The following is a 23,859-nucleotide window of genomic DNA, read 5'->3' on the forward strand; positions in this document are numbered from 1 at the left end:
CGCGCCGCCCCCCTTTCCGCCGGCTTTGTGTGCGTGTGAAATGTGCGGCACATTGCAGATGAACCCTAAGCCCGGCGAGCCGAGTCTATTGTTCCCCGCGAGGAGCTGCCGGGGCGGTGTGGAGCCAGGCGCAGTGCCGCGGCCGGCCCTCGGGGGTCGCTGTGCGGCGCTGGTGCCCAGCCGTGGCGGCGGCGCTGGCGGCGGCAGAGAGGGAGGCTGGCGGGGAAGGAAGCGGGCGGGCGGCGCGCAGCGGCTCGGCTGCCGCCGGTGCTTTCTGCCCGGGGACGCCCCAGCCGCCGCGGCCGAGGCCGCGCGTGAATGTATGCGAGGGCCCCGCGGAGCTGCGGCCGGAATACACGCTGTCACCCCTCTTTCCACAAACCACCACACAGACCTCCCCCTCCCCACCCCCAGCCCCGCCTGCCCCAGCCCCGCCGCCGCGGCCGCCGAAACTCCCGGGCCTCCGGCCGCCCCAGCCCCTCACCGTCGGCTCGCCTTTCCCCTCGCCCGCTCGCGCGCCCCCGGCAGCAGCACCATGTTGAATCGCGTCCCCAGGCCGAGCCGCCTGGGCCGGCGGCGCTGAGAGGCGGGCGAGAGCCGGGCCGCGGGGAGGGAAGGAAGGGGTGGGGGCCGCGCTCGCCCCGCGGCTTCGCGCGGATCCGGCAGTCGCCTGCCCCTCTAGTTTCGCTCCGATTTCTTTAAACTTTTTTAGAAATTCCCCTCCCTCCTTCCCTCCTCTCCCCCTGGCCTCCTGCTCCCTCCTTCCCCTCCTCCTCCTCCTCCTCCCCCTCCCTCCCTCCCTCCCTGCGCCGCCGCCGCCGCCGCCGCCGCCGCCGCCGCCGCCGCCGCCACCGCCGGCCCATGACTGAGCCCCGCCGCCGCCGGCCGAGGAATGGGCTCCGGGCTCTGGTAGGAAGCGCAGGGAGCGGGGGGCGCTTTTAAAACACCGATCTGGGTTTTTTAAAAACCTCCTTTGAAAAAATAATGGCAAACTCGACGGGGAAGGCGCCTCCGGACGAGCGGAGAAAGGGACTCGCTTTCCTGGACGAGCTGCGGCAGTTCCACCACAGCAGAGGGTGAGAGCAGAACCGGGGGGGCAGCGCCGGGGCGAGCCGGGGCGAACGGGGCTCTCCCGCCCGGGCCGGGCGCGGGGTCCCGGCTGACAAGTGCGGGGCTTTCTCTCTCCCGCAGGTCGCCTTTTAAAAAAATCCCTGCGGTGGGTGGGAAGGAGCTGGATCTTCACGGTCTCTACACCAGAGTCACTACTTTAGGCGGATTCGCGAAGGTGAGTGGAAGTTTTAATTTGTATTTCCCTCTCGCTGGCCTCTTCCAAAAAGTCTCCTTTGACCCCGGAGTGGGCGCTCGGGGCCGGGGGGGTGGCCCGCGGGGGCAAAAGGCGTTCTTTTCGCTCCCAGCCGGTGGCACGGAGGCGGACGGCGGCGGGGCTGTTTTTGGCCTGGTGGCTCGCGTGCGCGCGGCGGGCGCGGGGCTCGGGCGGGCGGGCGGCCCGGCGCCGGCTCGCGCCCTGCCCGGTGCCCGGCCGGCCCGGCGGGGTCTGAGCGCCGCGGCGGGGAGTGCGGGCGTGCGGGGCGCCCGCCCGAGCCCCGCGCCCGCGCCCGCCCGCCCGCTCGCTCGCTCGCGAGTCAGCTCTGCCGCCGCTGCCGCTCTAGCACAGGCGGAGACACAGAGACACACAGACTCTGAGAGCAGTTTTCGTGCAACTCAAAATTAGCGCGGGCAGGTTTAACATCGATAATCGGCTGCGAAATGATCCCGGCAGCCGGGGGCACAGCCTCGGCCCCGTCGCCCTCGGTTTATACAGCTAACAAAAGAAACCAGGACCTGTCTCCAAATAGCCATCTTAGGCTTCAAGGCTAGGCAGAAGCTGTAGGCCTCAAAGAAGGGCCTATGGAGATGGATAGATCTGGGAGAGGGATCGGAATCGGCCCCGGCCCCGGCCCCCCCAGAACCTGCGGACGTCGCTGTCCGGAACAGTATTGATCCTTTTGAACTTTTTTTTTTTTTAGTGTAAACGGACCGCGTTGAGATTTAAAAGGGGGCGACAGAGGGACTTGCGATTGGTTATTGTCCGGGCTTCAAAAACAAAACAAACCCACCACCCCCCTCCCGCCCCCCAAACAAAACAAGTGCTATTAAATACTGGGCTCTCGGGTGAAAACACAGTGATTCAAGCAGCCCTTGCTTAGTTACTCTTACGGATCGATGTGAAACACCCACTGATGCCTGAGGTAGCTACAGATCTCTGTAGAATGGGTATTTATTTCATAGTTAGGTTAGAGTTTTCTTGGATGGTGCACTCTCAGACAAGTGTGGCTGTGTTTTTAACAGGTTTCTGAGAAGAATCAGTGGGGAGAAATTGTTGAAGAGTTCAACTTTCCCAGAAGTTGTTCTAACGCTGCCTTTGCTTTAAAACAGTATTACTTGCGGTGAGTAGTAGTGACTCTTCCACAGTATTTGGAATTGAGGGACTTAAGGGGACGTTTGTTTTTAGGGAAAAAAAGAACACCCCCCCCAAACAAACCTTGCTCACCAAGCAGTTTCTAAACTTCTGTTCATTTTTTTCAGTCTGAGAAACATCAAATATCCATAAAGTGGGGTTGTAGGAAGGTGAAAGTTTTCCTCACCTTTTTTAGGATTGTTTACATTTTTCATACAGGATCATTACAGGTGACACCCCACCCCCCATCATGGTAAACATTCTTTTGTGACATTGTTATTGATTGCTTGATATCCATGGAGGGGCAGAGAGGTGATGCTTAGTAAAAGAGTTAAGATAGTTAATGAAACTTTGTATCCCTTGGGAAATTTTTTACTTTGCTTTGGAAACTCCTTTGCCTTTTTAAATTCTTACTTTAAGATTTTAAGAAAATGAAACCTCTTGTGTGGAATCATGTAACGGAGTGGTTTCTCAGTAGAATGTTTCCACACAGCATAACATGTTGGTGCCTTAGGTGACCAGGATTGCTTTTCAAATAAGTTCTTTGGAATCTTTGAGTGACGTAAAAACGTTCAAAAGGATTATTATATATGTAGGAAGATTAAGGATATTTTGAAAGGGAACATTATGAATTGATTTCCTTTCATTCTCTCCCTCCTATACAACAAAATAAATTTCTTATTCAGTTCTGCAACTTAGGTAATATATTTTCTGATTAAGCTTTATATATTTTTTCTGATAATATTTTCATATTGTAATGTATTATGAGGTCATCTTTTATTTTTAATGCTTAGTTTCTCATAGAGGGTCTTTAGTTGGTGGTGGTTATTTAAAACTAAAATAATGCTCTTCATATTTATTGCTTTTTAATAGTGATATAATTTAAAGGGATATAAAAAAGGGATAGCCTTTTTTTAGTTAACATGGCTTCTGCATAGTTTGAGTTTGGCATTTATCATTGCTCCAAATGCAATATCCAAATGTAGATATTCTGTGTGAAGTTCAGCTTTCTGAAGTAGGAAATGCAGTAATTGCCCAGGTGTACTTTCTATTGGCTATCTTAGATTGACTTCAGGCTTGAAGCTGAGGAGTTCACAGAACTTTGTGGGCAGTTACTGAATTACACAGAAGTCTAGAAAATATTAAATATGGCTAGCTGTTATCTGTTCTAGTGTGTGCGTGATGGCAGTGTGTGTCAGAGTACATTTTTAAATAAAGGTCTAAAACAATAAACAAAGTGAAATTAACCCCCCAAACTGTTGAGTTAGTAGTGTGGTGAGAAGTAGAGAATTTTATATTTATGGTGCTAATTCATTTGCTCATTCCCATTTATAACATTGAGAGGAATATTATTAATACAGGTCTTGGTTTTTTGGTAATCAGTTTGAACTATTTGGGGATTTTAAACTGTTTAAAACACATTTTAAAGTTATGTCTGGTATTTATTGGATTGATTGATATTTAATATCCAGAAGGTACTGAATGATATGAGTGGTTCATGAGACGTGTGTTACTGTGAAGAATATACAAACAGGATTTTAGCATATTCAATTAAATGTCTAGAATTCAGTTTTTTTTGCAAGTTACATAAATACTGTTTTTCCAGTTATAATTTCTATCCGGAGATCATATCATTCACTGATTGTACTTATAAGTACTATTTTTAAATGTAGAGCTTCAGGTTGTTTGCAACTCTTTACATTGTTCTTGGATCAATTTGAGCTTTATGCTCCTATTAGAAGTGCTTTTTGAACTATGTCCTTAGCTAAACTTGTTTTTCCTCCATATGTCACACTCCAGGTTTGTTTTTGTAGGGTTGTAGCTAGGCTACTAGGAAAAAAGTTGAAGCATTTGTTTTGGAAAATAAAGCCATGTGAAGATTTGCATGGCTTGTAAAGAAATACAGGAGAAATATGCTGGTCAAAAATTGGGTACTACCAACCTTGAAAGATTTTTTTTTTTTGATGGTGGTGTAATATTGCACAATTAGAGGACATGTATTATGCTGGGTTTTACACCTTCCTCTGAAAAATCTTAACTGGCAGACAGGATGCCAAGCTTTCACAGTAATTCTGTTACTTAATCATAGCAGTGCCTCTTTATAGTAAGAAATAGTAATCAAGTGACTTTGTGAGTTCCCTCTTTGATATATCAAATTGAATATCATGGTTTCTGATGAGCAGACAATGCAGTGTGTTTTATAAATCACAGGTAGAATAATTTTTTAAAATAAGAATTGCTTTTCCTTTGACTATTATAAGACTGCTGTTACACATATCAGTTTTCATTTACTCTATAAGCTTAATATTTGCTGACATACCTCTGTAATTTCATGATTACATTGGATGGATGGCTGTTAGCCTAGTATAGCCAGGATGAAGATATGGTACATCTTCATGGTATTACAGACATTTAAATAAAGAGGAGCAAACTAGTGTGCTGGCCATGTATATATTCTAACATTTCTGTGTTCGTTTTGATACAAACATACTCTTGAGTGTAGAGACTTGAGTTCAGTGGTCTGTCAGAAAGTTTGCTTGATTGTATCAAACATACCTTTGTTCAGTTGTAGATTGCGTATAAAAATTTCTCAAAGTTTAAAATTGAAAATGTGATTGATGATTTGTCTAAACACCGGCATTTAATATTTTAAATGTTCATGCCTACTAGTAATGTGTGAGAGTACTCTATTTAAAAATTGGATATTAATCCTCCATCACGTCCATATATTTTGTTTTCACTTAGTTCCTTTCTTGGCCTGTCCATCTCCATTTCTTCCACAGATGGTAATTACTAGAATAACCCTATCACTATAAAAAGATAAGGTAATATTTTCTACATTCTTGTAGTTGGAGAAATTAAAGTGCAAAGTATATCCACGTGCTTTAGGGGCATTTGATAACTGGACAAAAATGTTGTATTCCTGACACATGTTCTGCAATATTTAATCAGTCTATTATGAATTCAGTCACAAATGATTTTAAGAAATTAAAATGTGGTTGGAAGTTACATATGGTTAAATGCCCGATATGAATGCGTAGCTATACACAGTGTTCTATATTTACTAAGTGAATTTTATTTTATTTTTTGTTCTGTTTTGGTGCAAAGATTGGGGCACAATTTACTACTCTTATTTCCATTAAAAATTTGAAGGCTTGGTATGGAGATTTAGGTAAATATTTCAAACACTAAGCTGAAGAATTTTGTTGTAGCTTATACCAGCAGTAGTCAAGGTTAACTTAATGTTTCTGTTATAAAACTTGATTTTTTGGAAAGGAGATGAAATATCTTTGACATTAAAATATTTATTTTTATATATTTATTTATTTTAAGATTTCATTTATTTATTTGACAGAGACACAGGGAGAGAGGGAACACAAGCAGGGGGAGTGGGAGAAGGAGAAGCAGGCTTCCCATTGAGCAAGGAGCCCGATGTGGGGCTTGATCCCAGGACCCTAGGATCATGACCCGAGTGGAAGGCAGATGCTAAACCACTGAGTGACCCAGGAGCCCCTAAAAAATTTATTGTACAAAACTATGTATTACTGATTTCCTTATAATATTGAAATTTTTTTTACATGTACCTACCTTTAGAATAGCAACTTGATTGTGGCATTGTATTCAACAGAGTGAATTTTCAGTTGCATTGTGAATTTGTTCTGTTTTTTCCCCTCTTGCTGAATAAAGTCCTCCCTTAAATTTTACCAATCTAAAGAGTTTACATTTATCACTTAAATAGAATGAATACATTCATGTTCTCTAGTTAGTGTACACCATGTAGACTACCTCTTTTAAGAGAAAGCATTTTTATGAATCAGTTGATGTTAAGTGAACGAATGCTTCACAATTGTAATAGAAAAGTAATACACTGACTCTGTGACTTGCTAAACAGAATTGTTAAGCAGACATTGCTTGCTTTATTCAAGGAAGAAAAATAACAGTAATACGGAGATTGGAAGGACAGCTGTATTTAAATAAATTATTCATATATGCATTTTAAATTTAATATTATAAACTGTATCCTTTCATTCTGAACAAACCTGATTTTGATATCTTCTGATATTCTGTTACATTTTAAAGGGCATGCAGACATGTTGAAAGGAAAGTAGAGAAAGTTGAAAGACTGATCAGGGCTCAGCTAGGTTAATGTTGTATTTTAGAAATAATGTTTAAACAGCTTAAATTTGCCCCCAAGTAGAAATAAACCTAACTCACTCCAAGATAGTTCGTTCACTGAAGATATGTGTTTTACTGAGGATACCAACTAGGAACTTAACCATAACTCCCAAAAATGTTTGTGCTTTTTTACATTTATATTTTCTGCCTTAGCAGTCAACTAAAAATGTCTATTTCTAAATAGGAGCACTCTTTTATAATCCTGCCCGTACACTGTTGTGGAGTCAGTATTTCCATAGTTGGTTGTGTGTAGAATCCTCTGTAACTTTAGTAGAAAAGCATATCACTGCTGTGACTCTTTTTTATTGCCAAACATACTGGAAGTTGGGAAAGGAATGAGGAACAAACATTTTAATTCATTGCAACTTAAGTGCATTGGTCTATGAGCAAATATTCAATACATATTTTTAGGTGAAGTGTTTAGAGCTTTTATTAATATTTGGTAAAGAAGTCTACTTGGCATATTCCAGAGTGGTATAGGCATTATGAAAATTTACTGGCTGGGGCGCCTGGGTGGCTCAGTGGGTTAAGCCTCTGTCTTCAGCTCGGGTCATGATCTCAGGGTCCTGGGATCGAGCCCCACATCGGGCTCTCTGCTCAGTGGGGAGCCTGCTTCCTCCTCCCTCTCTGCCTGCCTCTCTGCCTACTTGTGATCTCTGTCTGTAAATAAATGAATGAATAAAATCTTAAAAAAAAACAGATTTACTGGCAAAAATGCATTTTGTCCAAATTGGGAATTAGAAGATGTATGGGGCAGAGCGAGGGGGATTTTCTCTGTCTGTGCTTCTTTGATCTGCCACCAACATCATCACCATACTCTGGTATTTGGGATCGATTAGAGTAGAAATTTCCAATTTGTGCTTTATAAAATACTGTTCTCTTGAAATGTCCTTGAAAAAACGCCAAATGAATTTGAGCAGTAAAGCAAAACTTGGGTTACTTTATTGCAGGACTTCTTAGAGACTTTATTTTGTTGATGTGCATGTGGATCTCTGGACAGCCTGGAGAAAGAATTTATTATCTCCTTCCCTGTACCATAGTAAATGGTGTTTCCCAAACACTACCACACATAGCAGGAGTGTGGTATGAAACCGCATGTTTGAGGAACACTTGTTCTTTAGAGCAGAATTTGGGAAATTCTGATCTAGAAGAAATAGGGATTAAGGAGGAGAAATTTTAAATATGGAAAATAAGAGGAAATGAGAAATGAGGTAATTATGTGTATTTATATAGAGGTATATAAATATGAATGTAAATTTTTAGGAGCTATTGTTGACATGTTTTTAACAATGGCTATGCAAAATTACATTGGTAATACTTGTTAAATATTTGTGTGAAATAGGGGGATGTTAAACTTACCTCATGTTCATTGACAATAAAAGAAAGGTGAAGAAATACTTGAGTCCAAATAGAAGAAAAGTTGCCCTGTAAGATAAGCAGTAGCCTTGGTTGGTCTAGAATGGAGAAAGCTGTCCTTGTAGATACATACCAATATTTTTTCTTCTATTTAAACTATAAGGTGATGAAGGACAGAAGACAAAAAAAAGTCCCAAAAAACAAAAAACAAAAAGCAAATGACCATGATAAAGATTTTTTTAAGTCTTTGGCAATGGTTCATAGGTTAACTTGATATTCTTTATGACAAAGGAATTTATGATTTTATTTGACCACTTAGTCTTCTTTTAACTCAAAATTCTTGTTTGAATCAGCAGCTCCCAAGAAGCAAGTAACGGCCCGATATTTCCCCTATTGTCCATCATTCTAACTAGAGCCTTTTTTTTTTTAAACAGGATATTTATATTTAAGTTTGTTTTTAAAATTTGTCTATACAGAGCTCTGTAAAGAATTATAGCAGAATTATTGATCACATTCTTTTATGAAATAGTAATACTTTTGTTGAAATATTGTGAGAGTCCTGTTAAAAATTTGTATTTACTTCAGTTCTAAAACTTTAAAAACTGAGAAGTCATATCATGAATTTTGACATTAGGAAAAGCTGTTTAGAAGTAAATATTGGTTTAAGGACCAAACTTCCTGGAGTTAAAAAGATTATCTTCAGATATTTTATGGCTTGAGGTTAAAAGCACAGTTTTTATTTCTATAAGCAAAATTATTGGCTTGTGAATTTGAAATAAATTTAAGTAACATAGTACTGTTTATTCATAGTAGAACTAAGGAAAATAGATTGATTGTTTATTCAGAAGCACACAAAAATGCATATATGCTGATTGATACTGGTATTGGTTACCTATCATAAAATTTGTTGATGCTTTCACTTGGAAATAAAACTTTCGGGGGACCTAGAACAAAGAGATCATTTAGAGCAAATGTCACTCTCATTAATGTTCAGATTATCTATGAATTTCATTAAGCTTTCCAAGAATTGTTGCTAACAGAGTCTAACATAAATTTTTCTGTTTCAAAATCATTTGTGCTTTGATACTTTTTGCATATTCATTATGTAATGAGTGGATGTTAATTCATTTCTACAAGATATATACCCTATTGACTAAGTACATTGCAATAACCTGTTCCTGGAGCTATAATTTCTTTGTGATATCTAGGAGTAGCTGTCAACGTTCTGAATTGTTGCCCCTTTAGTATAATTCTATTAGTATCTAAGTCAGTGTTTCCAGGGTCCACCCCATCTTATTGTGGGAGATTTTGTGGTTTGGCTGAATCTTTTGTTTGGGCGGTTTTACCTCATTAGTCTCTTGACAATTCCCTTTTTCTTTTACTATCATACCATTGATTTTTGAAGTAATGGGGTCATTTGTTCTTCAGACTGTACCAAATTCTGGATTTGGATGGTTGCTTCCTTCTAGTGTCAGTTAACTTGTTCCTCTATCCCCTGTATTTATTCCCTGAAAACGGATAGTTAGATTTAAAGCTGGATAAAATTCAAGTTTGGTATTTTAGGCGTACTTGTGTTTGTTGTGCTGTGCTTTTCATTGAATCATGAGACATAATCATGTTTATGCTGTCCCATTTTAGTGGTGTGAAAATTGATGAGTGGTTTTAAATAATAATAGTTTGTATTTTTAAAAAGTGTGCCATAGGTGATTCTTAGTGTGTGCTGAAGTTTGAGAACAGGTGATCTAATTATTGTAATGAAACTAATTTAGTAGCTGAGATAACTAGTTTAACTTGGCATCAGCAAATTGGCCAGGGCTACATCCAGGACAAAACCTCTATGTGACATCTGGTCTGGGGCACCTGCTCAAACTGCACCTGTCATTGCTAAGCAGAGCCTGGACACACCCTACACTTTTGTCTCTGGGCTCCAGAGAAGCTAGCAAGGGCTCCACTTCAGTTGAGGGGAATGAAAGGGAACATGAATTACTAATTCAAACTTATCCTAACTGTATTTGTGTAATTTGAATTTTAAAAAACAGTTAAAAATTAAGTTTTCCTTAATATCTAGGTGGTTTTTTTTTTTTTCTATATAGGACTTTATGTTATTTGTCCCAAGTAAGATGCCATTTGTTTTATTGAATATATTGAATGTTTTGCTACTCTGTGAGGATTTTGTTGGTCTGTCCTGGTACTACTGCTGAGGGAAGGTAACTTATATTTTATAAATTCCTAGACAAATAACAACATTAAAATAATTTTTTTAATGCACTGTCTTCATTTTTCAAGCCATTTTTATATGTGAGATTTTATGTTAATCATTTCCAATTTCAGAAGTAATTGCTGTTATTAGAAAAAATAACACTCAGAATAAAATTTCTTTATACCTCTCAAACTCTTTTCTTTTGGAGCATATGGGCTACTTCTTAAAAAAAAAAAAAAAAAGAAAAAGAAAAAGTCTGTAGGTTATATCCAACTCTCAATCCCAAGTATCAGTCATTATGGCCAGTTAGGAAAGTATTTTTCTTTTAATATATTTTCAGACCACACTTTTCCCCCTTTACCTTTCTGTTTCCTTCCCTAGTGATAGTTTTGCTTTAACAAAGCACTGTGTTATTTTTCACCCATCATTATCCACAGCTGTAAAATATCTTCAGGTATATTCCTTGTTCTTGGTATGTTTACCTTCTTTTTCTATCAGTAAATGATTTTTTTCCTTACCATTTAGTGGGGCCAAAATAAAATGTTGCTTTTTATGAAGCAGGATTTAAGTAAAGTTCTATAAGAGTCTGTTGTTTGCATATACATCTTATTGTGAAATATTGTGAAATCTGGTTCTAGCCTTTCTGAGTTCTTTCTTGTGTCATTGGTTAATTCTTACTTTATAGCATTCAGTGGTCAGTTGCTCTGTGCACAAAGATCATTTTTATCACGTAATTATATCATTCATGGTGAAGTGTTTTCAAATGAAATTTTTTTTGTTCCTCTGCTAGCCCATTGGTTAATTTTGAATAAGTAAAATGTTAGTAGAAACATACATGCGGTGAATAGGAACATTCATCTGTTAAAATAGGACAAAGAAGTCACTATAAGTTAGGGCTCTATGTAGGAAATACCTACTTGTAATACTTTAGAGATGGGGCTAAATTTAAAGTCATCAGTAATAATGTCCGGGTTGATTATACTTTTCATAATGGCTCAATAGATGAGGTGAATTTTCACTGTAGCTGAACTCAAATAAGACCACTTCATACTTCATAAAAAGAAGTCCCTACCTTAGCAGGCTGTATCTCTAAGTGCACTCCAAGTAAGAGGTGATATATTCTTACGTGGTTTGTTATAATCTTTTTAGTTTACACCATTAAAAAGTCAAACATCTGAATTTGTGATAGCCTCACATTGCAATTCACTAATTGACTCTAGTAGTAAAAAATCTGTTTGAGAAATGGTAAACCTAATCATTACCCTTCCTTGCTGTGTTTTCTTTTCTAAAAATAGTTCAATTTTTTAACTATAATGTGAAATCATATTTATACTTCATTGGCTATTGACTAATTGTTATCCTTTTGCCATATTTGCTTTATGTTTTTCTCTTTATATGTGATGATATGTATATATACTCACGTTATTATTACTGTGTGTAATCATTTGATATCATTATAGATATGCCCTTTTAAATATGGGTGAATATTAAGAATAAAACATTCTCTTAATGTATCAACAGTACAGTTACTAAATTCAGAAAACTTAACATAGATACAATCATTTTATCTGTATTATGTATAGACTTTATTCAAATTTTGCCACTTGTCCCAAAGATGTTTTTTATGGCATATCGTACCCACCGCCACAAGTCCATAATCTTGTATTACGTTTACTTATATTTCTGGTTCTTCAGTCTTTCATGATATTACCATTTTTGAGCAGTACAGGCCAACTGTATTATAAAATTTGGGTTTGTCTGATGGTTTTGCAGGATTAGATTCAGGTTAAGCATTTTTGGCAGGGGGCCAAATGTCACTTTGTCCTATTGGTGATGTTAACTTTGGTTTAAGGTGATGTCCTCCTGGTGTCTCTACTGTAAAGTTTCCATTTTCTCTTTTGTCATTAATAACTAACATGTGGGGATACTTTGAGAGCTTATAAATACCTTGCTAACCATTAAACTTCTACCTAATAATTTTAACATCCATTGATGATTCTTCCCTGAATCAGTTAATTATAATGGATTTACAGTTCTTATTTTCTAACTTTATCATTCCTTCTGCATTTCTTAGTTAGCAGTCTGTGATAAGGAAAGTATTTTCATTCTCATTATTTATTATATTTTTATTTTATACAGTGGATTAATATCTGTTATTATGCATTTTGTTGCTTAAATTTGGCCAGGAGGAGCCCTTTGAAGCTGGCTGCTGTATTTTTAACATGTTCCCATTTTTAAGCTCTTCTCTACTTTCTGACAAAATAAGATTTTCCAGGCTTAACTTGTATTTTGCGTACCCATGTCTAGCATTAGCTATTTCTCCAAGGAATGTCCTGGGTGGGTTTGTTTGTTTGTTTTTTAGCATAGAATGGTATCCAGAAACCAGGATCTGGTTGGTAGGTATACTAATTGTTGTTGGGTTGTGTGTCTTCCAGGCTCTCTCAGAGTAAGGGTTACGAAGTTTAGTTATTTTAGATACAAATACACATATGTTAAAAATCACAGTGAGTATATACTGAAATCTCCGGCTATAAATCCACACAAGTGTCTTATTGCCTTCTTTCATATTATGCATGTATCTTCCTTCTCCTGCATTGAGAACCGTAGATCCCAACACCAGTGTATTTATTCAACTTGTCAGGTCTATAATACATGGAGTATATAGTTTAAGTTACACCTGTACCACTACAGACAACAAACCTGCTAAGTAGAGTTACAAATTCTTTGTAGTTCTTTTTGTGTTCAGACTGAAGTTATATTGGTATTTTGTTAAAAAATTTGCAATGGTTGGATTCTTTTTTCTCCTGTTACTGTTATTTACTTAAAATACAGTAAATTCGTATTTTTTCCATTTGTATTCGGTTTTGTGATTTTCCCCACTTTAATTTGTGACTTAATTTATTTATGAGTATGTAAAACAATAAAATTCTAAAATCATAATTTAAGATTCTTGGAAGTTATCCTCTTCCCTTCCATTTCTCTTCTGCCCCCTTCCCACCCATACTTTGTTGGTAATCAGTTTCCTTAGTGTCTGGTTTTCCTTCCTGTGTTTCTTTTTCCAAAAATTGTGTGTGTGTGTGTGTGTGTGTGTGTGTGTGTGTGTGTGTACACACTGCATATGTGTATGCATTCGTATGTATGTATGCGTTCTTAGTTTCTGTTAAAATGAAGAATGCATTTTGCCTTTTTTCACTTAATGTATCTTGACTATCACTCTAATAAATACACAAAGCCCCATTCTTTTTGTTTGTTTGTTTTACAGCTGTATAATATTCCATTGTGTGGCTATATCCTACTATATTCCCCACATAATGGCACTTAGGTTGGTTCCAACATTCAGAATAGCAAATAATGCCATATAAGTAATCTACTGCAAATCTAGTAACCTTAAGCAAACCTATTTTTAAAGTTTTGGAGATGTATCTTCAGAGTAATTACTAAAGTGGGCGTTGATGTAGTAATCAAAGAATAAATGCATATGTAGTTTTGTTAAATATTGCCAAATTCCCTTTGTAGGATAGAACTATTTAGAATTCTCACCCCAGTATATGGAAAGTGCCTATTTCCTGCAGCCTTGCCATGTGCTATTAGGCTTTTTAAGTCTTAACAAGGTAACGGTTAAAAAATAGTATCTCACTATATTTTAATTATTGTGGCATACAGAGCATGCCAAGATTTTATCTATTTGAGAAAGAGAGGGAACGGACATGTATGTGCATGTGTGAACAGGAGGGAGGACGGGGGTGGGAGAGAGGGACAAGCAGACTCCACATTAGTGCATTTGGGGGCTCAGTCTCATAATCCTGAGATCATGACCTGAGCTGAAGCCAAGAGTTGGTCACTTCACCTAGTGAGCCATCCAGGTGCTCCATAGATAGCATGTTCTAATATTTGGTAGTGCCATTCCCATCTCAGAGTTTTGTGGGTTTTTAAAGGAAGTTTTCATGGCCATTTTATGTCTGTTTTTCCATATGAACTTTAGTGTCAATTTGTTCTATTTCCGGAAAAAAGGCTCTTTGGTTTTTGGTTTTTGGTTTTTGTTTTTGTTTTTTTTTTTTTGAATAAATATTGCATTAAGTTTATAAATTATTGCAGAAGAACTGAGATGATGGTATTGAGTTGAACTATGCAAGAACAATGGAAGTCTTCCTATTCAAATCTTTTTGTGTTAAGCAAGAGTCTAAAATTTTCCTTTTACAGGTTTTGGACATTTTTAAAGTTTATTCTTAGATTATATTATCATTTCTGTTCCTACTACAAATGTGGTTTTTCTTCCATTTTAGTATTTTAATTGGTTATAATTTATTTACATGAAAATTATTTTTTGTATTAGAATCTGCCTTACTCAATTGTTTTACTGTTTTTTGGAGGCAGTTTTTGGTTTGTTTTTAGGGAGGGGGTTGCATAGGGATAGAAGAAGGAGGAGGAGAGAAAGAATTCTAACCAGGCTCCATCATGCCCAGTCAGGGCTTGCTCTCACTACCCTGAGATCATTACCTGAGGTGAAATCAAGAGTCTGTTGCTTAACTGACTGAGCCACCCAGGTGCCCCAGTTGTTTTACTGTTTGTATTAATTTTATCATAGATTTTTAGGAATTTTTGGATATACTAGGATGTCATATGCAAATAGAGGTGGTTCTACTTCTTTGCTAAATTTTATGCCTTTAATTATTTTCTATGGTCTAATTGTATTGGCCACTCTTAAATAGTTGGAAAGATGAAGGTGTCTTTGCCTTGATGATGACTTTAATTTGATGTTTCTGGCATTTCTTCATTGACTAAGATACTGCCTGCTATGTGTTCTTTTTTTTTTTTTTAAGATTTTATTTATTTGTTTTAGAGAGAGACACACACACTTCAGCAGGGAGAGGGGCCAAGGGGGAGGAAGAGGGAAAGGGAGAAAATCTCAAGCAGTCTTTGTGCACAGAACCCGCCACCTTTGGGCTTGATCTTCTGACCCTGAGATGAAGACCTGAGCTGAAGCCAAGAGTCGGTTGCTCAACCAACTGAGCCATCCTGGTGTCCCCTGCTATATGTTCTTGATGTAGTCCTAACTCTATATGTACTACTAAGATAGTTTTTCTGTATCTGTTTATTGAATGAATGATACTATTAGACTTAGAAGTCAGATTTAGAGATATCCTTCATATGTTTTATCTACTAGAATTCAGTTTTATTTTTTTTAATCTGTAAGTATTTATTATCTGTATTCAAGAGGGAGCTAATACTGAATATTACAATTTTTAAGTCTCATTTCACAGCTTATATTTGAATGTGGATATTTCTCGTGTTCTAAGATTTTAACATATAAATAAAAAAATCAGCTGCAATACTAAATGATAACTTTAGAAGATGATTACCATTTTCTGTTTTATCTATCCATTAAAAAGTCTTTACTATTTCATTCTTTGCTGGCTCTTGCATCACATGCTATATAAAAACAAGACAATAATTTAATTAATTGCTTGATTTTATATTATTAAAACTAGTATAAACCATGATTTGATCATTGCTCAATTTTTATATTCTCAAGATAAGCAGTTGTTTTTGTCTGTCTTCTTTATAGGTTATCCACCCTGTGGAGATGAAAAGCAAATTCATATTTTAGTTATAATCAGAAATCTTAAATACTTGTTTCAGTGAATCCATTCAAATCCATTACCACTAATTTAAATGCTATGTTTTTACATTGCATATCTGATCCTCAGATTTAGATATAACTTGGATGTTAAAGTCTTGTGAGTTTTGAGAGCTACTTAGAACATGCTTCCTTCTTTATCCCCTTCTTTACCAACTATGGGGGTTAACTTAAATGGATGTATGTGTGGATGTGTACAAGTACGCATATGCGCACATAGACACAATACTATTTATTAGCTTTAAGCAAATGGCTTGATAATTTCTTGGCCAGTTCTTGAACAAATCAAATCTTGTAGATGTTACCAAGTCTTATCCATTTAAGGGGCTACACTGAGACAGACATTAGATACTATATGCAAATGTAACATTTAGAGGCCTATTAGTATAGCTTATAGATTTCTAAAGCTAGGAACAAGAAGTACGTAGTTAGAATTGGAGATGGCTACCTAACCTATCAGTTTATAGCATCATTATTCTTAGGACTAGAAGAGATTTTTAAGAAAGTCGTCTAACCCCATGCTTTTTGGTAAGCTAGAAATAAGGATATTTTTTTCTGCTGAGCCTGCATAAGGATAATTAACTTGCTTAAGATCACTATTACTGAATGATAGAAGGAGAAAGTAGAAGTCAGTGTTGCCTTTATTATTCTAGCTACTCTATTCTGACTTAAAAGGAATAAATGTAGAAGATTGTCAGAGCTTTCTTTGCTACTATAAAATGTGACCTTTATTTTTATTTACATTAAGGTGATTCTACTGACTTCTACTATCTACAAGGCATAGGTTTTAAATTGTTGGCCAGTAGCAGTGATAATTATGTACTTGATGCATCATTTATATCAGCAGTCTTATCTCTTTTCTCTTCCTGTTCAAAGGATTATGTTTATAAGACAGATGAGTATTATTGGAAAGCCTATAGCAAAACCTATAAAGCAATCACTGGGAAAAATCACTTTTTACTTAGAAATATTCCTTATTTTTAAATGTTTTGCTTGGAAAAAGTTAAGATTACATATTTGATAATTTTTTAAATTTAATAACCAGGAATACTAATTTAAAGTTTAAAGTTTTCCGTCTGGTCCATTATTTTTTAGATGGAGACCTCTACTGGAAGTATGAAGCAATTCTGTTATACATTATTAAATATCTAGACAAAAGGTTGGCAAGGAGATTTACTTAAAACAGAGTCAATGTAAAGTATCCTAGAGTCCTTTTTAAAAGAATCTTTCTTATGGTACTTTAGAAGTACACAAAAGTGTACTTTTGGCTTTATGACATGATCTTAAGTTTTTTATAAAGCTGAATACTGTTTATATTTGATTTTTGCTTTTCAGTTCTTTACTGAATTTGTCATGAGCGAGGCACTGTGCTAAATGGTTTACTATAACTCATTTTTCCTTCATACCTCCCTGTCATAGGCTCTGTTATTATACCAATGTTATAGAAAAGCATATAGGACAGAGAGGTTTAAGAATCTTGCCCATGGTCACACAGTAAGTTCAGGAGCTTGTCTTTGAACCTGGGCCATTTGGTTCCAGAAAAGATGTACTATGTTGTCTTCCTCCAAGTGCACATGACTACAACTTTATAAAAAAAGTATATGAAGAATGGGGTGCCTGGGTGGCTCACTGGGTTAAGCCTCTGCCTTTGGCTCAGGTCATGATCCCAGGGTCCTGGGATAGATCCCCACATTGGGCTCTCTGCTCAGGCGGGGAGCTTGCTTTCTCCCTCTCTCTCTGCCTGCCTTTCCACCTATTTCTGATCTCTGTCTGTCAAATAAATAAAGTCTTTTAAAAAAATTAAAAAAAATTTTAAAAAGTATATGAAGAAAGGTCTTGAGGGAATAAGCAAGTATGCAAATGGTTGAGGTAGGTGTGAGATTGTGGCTTTTATTTATTTTTAAATGCTTTAATGTATATTTTTTCAACAGAATTTGCTGCAGTACAATTTATGGTATAGTTCGAATCTGCAAATATTTATCTTATTGGATTTTTACAACTATACATGTTAGGTATTAACCTATCTTTTAGAAGACGAAAATTACTTTTACCATTGCTAATAAGTAATGGTATCAAGATTAGAGTTTAACTTTACGAATTATAATTCATGCTCTTATTTTACTGCCACAGTCTTGGGGCCAAGGACTTTTTTTACTTTTATATACCTCTTAAAGCCCCTAATTCAATATTTGATACATTATAGTTGAACCAAATCAGATCCTCTGCCATTGGGGAGATCCTTATGAACCCAGATGGGTATGGCAGGCCTCTCAGCAAATAGAATCTAATTTGGAAATTCTGAAAGAATTGAATAATTCTAAAATACAGTATTAGAAGTATAGCATTCCATTGATCTGGCCCTAAGCTTAACATCTTCTTGTGTGGTTTTATGAAACAGGTGCCAAGAGTCAATTCTAGTTGTAGAGTATAAATTAACATTGTGATGAATGTGGCATTTTGTGCTGTTTTATATAGCACTTTTTTTTTTAAAGGTAAAATAGACTCTAATATTTCCCCATTTCTCTGTATAAACTACAGTAGAATATAATCTTGTGTAAGGTAAGAGTTCATCCAGAGTAATACTGATTTTGTTTTAAACTAACAGATGAAGATCAAAGGATTTTGCAAGGTAACTACTATTTCTGAAAAAATGGATATTGGAAGTGATGTAATAACTCAGTGGAAATATACGAGTCAGGATTGTTCGTTATCATCATAGTAATAGCTAACATTTATTGAACATTTACTGTTTGCAAAGCACTGTGCTCATCCTGCATTATTATGATCCTCAAAACCATCCTATAAGATTGATACCATTATCATCATTTTATAGATGAGGAGACTAAGATTTAGAGAGATTAAGTAACTTTCACAAGGTCACACAATGCAAAGTGGTGGAGCTGGAATTTGATCACAGTCTTTTGACCCTAGAGACCAAACTTGTAACCATTAGGCAGAATACTGCCCTTTATTCGATTCAGTGAATAGCAATTGATCATCTTTCATTTGCCAGACACTGTTCTATGCACTGGACATAAATCAGTGATGAAAATAGAGGAAAATCTTTCTCTTTGGAGCTTAGGAAAGGAGACTGATATTACACAAATAAGTAAAGCAGTGTATTAGAAAAGTACAAGGGGAAAAATAAAGCAAGAGAAAGTGTAGAGAGAGTGTAACATCTTTAGATAGAGCGGGCAGGAAAAGTCTTTATAATAGAAGGTGGCATTTGAATAAAGACTCAAAGGAGAGGGAGAAGACCAGGTGGATATCTGGGATAAGAGTGAACAGACAGCAACGAAGCATACCTGGGAACAGTGAGGAGGCCATTGTGGCTAAAGTTAGTAAAGAGAAGAGAAGTTGGAGATGATTAAATCAGAGATACACAGCTGGTAGCTGACCTTGTAGGGCCTTTGTAAGGTCTTTGCCTTATGCTGAAGCCATTGGAGGATCTTGAGGATGATATACCATTGTCTGAATCTCTCTAGGTGCTTTGTTATGTATAGATGAGGAGGGGACGTCAGGGGCAGAAGCAAGGAGACATCTTGGGGAGCTAATTATATAATCCATATGAGAAATGATGGTGTTTTATACCAACAAAGACATAGATCTTAAGGTGGTGATAAGTTGCCATATTTGGGGTATCTAAAGTTATGCATCTAAAATTTTTGATACTCCTAAGTAGCAGAAACCGACTCAGAGACTTACTGAGAACTCGTTGGATGTCAGCTTTTGTACTATTTTCGTTATAAACTATTTTCCGTAATTATCGAAGTAGAGTAACACTTTCTTATTGTACACAATCTAAGAAAACACTTGCTTATTGTACACAATCTAAAAATACAAAGAAGTGAGAAATACTGAGCACAATTAATATTGTAGTATGTTTTCTCCTAGTCTTTTGTTATAAGGATTAAACCTTAAAATCTGTCTACCAAAACCTGACTCTCTCCTGCTACAATGTTAGCTCATTCAGAGCAAGAGCTATGCTCTTTATTTCTCTGTCTTAGGTACATAGTACATAATAAGTGTTCAGACTGCTTGTTTTGTGTGAATTAATTGTGCCAACCAGTTGGGTGCTGTATTCTTGCACTTTCTTTTAAGAGATACCACACTTTTTCATTTGTTTTTAAGGCTGGGTGAATGGGAAGCCAGTAAGTGTTGGTAGACTTGGTTAATGTGCTCTGAACTCCAGCCATGCACATCTATTTATAGTGGTCTAAACATGCCAAGTTTTTCTCGCCTCTCTGCTTTTGCATGTGCTGTTTTCTCTGCCTGGAATTCCTTTTCCTTCTTTTTTGCCTGACATACTCCTACCCATTCTTGAAACTTAACATAAATGTCACCTTCTCTGAAAGCCTTTTCTTATCTTCCCAAAAGCTTGAAGTGATCCTTATGATCCCATTTTTCCTCCCATTTATACCTCTATTACAGACACCACTGTAATATATTTCTTTCAGGTCTGTCTCCCATATTGGACTTTGAGCTCAAGGAAATAGGGACTTAGTTTTATGTAGCTTTGTAGCCACATTATCATAACACGGTGATTATTAGTGCATAGGAGTTAATGTGTGGCTACTGGAATTAATGATCACTGGAGGAAGGGTCATTTAAAATAAGGAAGGAAGGAAATCACTTTGGTTTTAGGGTAGGGAGGAGTTTATGGAAGAGGTCTCAAGTTTGGCACCAAAAGACCAGTTGGATTCAGATGGGGAAGAAAGAAAAAAGGAAAATAGAGCTCTTTTTAGGTATGAGGAAAAGAGGAAATGAGGGTATGCGCAATTCGTGAACCCTGCTTCCTCGGAGGGTTTGTGCATGTGATTGGGGTAAGGTAAGTTGGAGACCAAGGTTTGGTAATAAATTATGGAGGATTTTGAAAATCAGATCAAGATATTTGACCTTTATCATTCTGTATATAGTGAGGATATGAGATTTGTATTGTTTACCTGTTTTTTTAACAGAACAGTTTCTTGATCAAAATGATATTTGGGGAACATTAATCTTAAACTGGTGTATGGGATAGATTTGAGATTGGGGCAGATAGTGACAGAAATGGCAAGCACACTTGTCTGGTTTGATCAGAAAATGGGATAATCTTTTTATCACGTTTTCAAATAAATGTGAATTATTCTTTTTTCACCTTTTTAAATTTTGAGATATAACTGACATAACATTGTATTAGTTTGAGGTATACAATGTAATGATTCAGTATTTGTATGTATTGTAAAATGATCACCACAATAAGTCTAGCTGTCATCTACTACTATACATAGCTATTTTTTTGTTCTGATTAGAACTTTCAAGATCTCTCCTAGCTACTCTCACATATATAGTACATATAGTCACTATGCCATACATTACGTCCCCTTGACTTATTCATTTTTTAACTGGGAATTTGTGCTTTTTGACTTCCTTCACTCATTTTGTCTACCCCCCACCCTGCTGCCTCAGGCAAGCACCAGTCTGTTCTGTATATCCATGAGCTCAAGGTGTTTTTTGTTTTTTGATTTTTTAAGATTACAGATGTAAGTGAGATCACGTAGTATTTATCTTTTTCTGTCTGACATTTCATTTAGCATAATGCCCTCAAGGTCAATCCATGCTGTCGCAAATGGGAAGATTTCCTATTTTTTTTATGGCTGGATAATATTCTATTGTGTATATATACCACATTTGCTTTATCGGTGCATCTGTTGATGGACATTTAAGTGGTTTCCATGTGCTGGCTATTGTAAATAATGCAGTGAATATGGGGTTCATTTATCTTTTCGAACTAGTGTTTTTGTTTTCTTTGGGAAACTTTTTACTTAAAATATAAGACAAGGGAGTCATATTCAGAAAGTACTTCAAAATCTTGTTATATCTTTAGGGTTGTACTTACTGAAGAGCAGGCTAATAGAGAATTCCAGTTCATGGTGAATTTGATAAACAGTATTGCTGCACTTCTTTTATTTGCATGTAGGTCCATCATTAGTTCACAGTCTTCTAAGATTTTAGATTACATGTAGATTCTCTTTATATGTAAATTCAGTTTATCTTCTATTTTTATGTTGGAAGGAACTTTTTACAACTTCCTCTCTGAGTTCACTTTTTTTCTGTAATATGTGGAACTTAGCATTTCTGTTTATTTGCTTAAATAATTAAGCAACATTTTCCTTTCTATTTTTTTAAAACCATGTGAAATAGGGTCTAGTGGGGATAAATAGGTATACCCATGACAGAAACAGGCTGAACTGTATAGATGAACATATTTGATAGATTTAGAGTGTGTTTTCTAATTTAGGGTGTGTTTTCTATTTTAGGATGTTCTTGGACACACATTTGTGTGACTATTATGTGTGGTTAAGAAAAAGGGATTATTTTGGAAAGGATGCTTAGGAGTAAGGAGAAGTGTCTGGTGAGATGTGCATAGGATCATATCTTTATCAAAATTCTTCTGGAAGTGCTTTGTCACTATTTGGAGTCTTATTTTGACAATAAACTGATTTGATTTGATTTGGCCAATTCTATATTCATTTGTAAGTGATTTTTAAATAGTGATTACAAAGGTTAGGGCTAGTAAAAATTGCCTTCACTTTAACTCATCTTAACATGTGAAGAGATATATAACTGAGCAACATTCTGACTACAGATAAAAAAGGATTGGTATTCCCGAATGATGATGATAATCCAGCATTTAGAATGAAGGTGATTTTTTTCCTTGCTTCTTTACCTGTAACATCCAAGGAATGGGTTTACTTTTGCCTGTAAGATCAGAGGACGTCGTAACATGGACAAAATATGGAGCTTTCTCTGTAATATTCAGAGAAAATTCAGGAATATTCCCCTACTGCCCAGCAGGGAGGAGTCAGCCTTCCAAACTGCAGCCTTAGTTAAGGAAAATATCTCACTCAGTCCAGTCCTTTCTCTGCATCATTATTAGAAGGAGGAAGAGTTTATACTCCTGAAGAAATAAATATCAAGTCCTTTCATTGCACAATTTGGCATGATTGGCTGAGGACTGGTTGTCTTCACAAAGGTCTTTAGGCCAATATTCTCAAATTGCTAATTAGGTGGGCCATGGGAAATAGTGTTCTGACTTAAATACAGTTTGGAAACTTTGTTAGAAGAGTTAAACATGTTTCTTTTCTGCAACACTTCTCAAAATTAATTTGCTTATAATGTGTCTTATGACAGTCTATGGAATTTTCCAAACACATTGAACACATTTTGTCCCATCCCTTATACTCCTGGCCTCACCAGCCCCCACCATGCATATCTACTTTTAGGGTTACTGTGAAAGTTTGAAAAATGCTGCTGTCTGCAAAAAAACTTGCTAGATAAAATAGACCCAGCCAGGACAGTCTTGAAAAATGCTTAACTTACTAAGACAGATGTGAAAGCCCACTGCCTTCCCAGTTCTGGGATGCTTGGGAAACATGATTAATCATAGAGAGCTTGGTTGAAAAAAGGAGAGAAGCTGAATTTTAATGACTTTAAGATGCAGTTACTATACTGAGGCAGAATAGGGTGTCTTGAGAGAGGAGTCTTTTAAAGTCTGAACGTTATGAACCTTGATAAGTGAATTAGCAAATGCTTAGTATGGAGAGTTGTTTAGGATTAGGCTTTAACACTTCATTGCAGATTCTTCCTATTGTCCTCTGAAACACAGTGTGAGAAAACATTTCAGTTAGACCTCTAAGTTGTTGGATTGTCTTATATTCTTGAATTTAAATAGCCAGCGTGGTTCTTTCAGCTGATTATTAGCAAGGACATCCAATGAAAAATACATTTGCTATGCAATATTTTTCTAATATAGCCCTTTAAGTGAATATGTGAAGATCACAGTAAAGAATTTACATTTATCAGTTCCTTATGGAGAACTGTATTTTCATTGACGAAGTGTGATCCTTCAAGACAACACAACTTTTGTTTTTTCTGGAATCTGTATAAGCAGATAGCTTACATTGTCTCTTGACATAGCACATATTCCTTTCTTGAGAAAAATGTAAAAGATAAATAATTGGGCATACATTAGGAATTACTAGTAGGGAA

At 37.1% G+C, this 23,859-nt stretch overlaps 1 protein-coding gene across 1 annotated transcript in view; it reads left to right on the top strand.

Annotated features, from left to right (window-relative positions):
- Positions 1–814: 814 nt before the first annotated feature.
- ARID2 (AT-rich interaction domain 2) overlaps positions 815–23,859 on the top strand; it is a 164,814-nt gene continuing 141,769 nt past the window's right edge. The window contains exons 1-3 of the mRNA XM_032347964.1: positions 815–1,076; positions 1,192–1,285; positions 2,350–2,447. Coding sequence (XP_032203855.1) covers positions 985–1,076; positions 1,192–1,285; positions 2,350–2,447 — 284 coding nt within the window. The 5' untranslated portion in view covers positions 815–984. The remainder of the gene's footprint in view (positions 1,077–1,191; positions 1,286–2,349; positions 2,448–23,859) is intronic.

Source organism: Mustela erminea, chromosome 6, assembly GCF_009829155.1.
Source record: "Mustela erminea isolate mMusErm1 chromosome 6, mMusErm1.Pri, whole genome shotgun sequence".
NCBI lineage: Eukaryota > Metazoa > Chordata > Mammalia > Carnivora > Mustelidae > Mustela > Mustela erminea.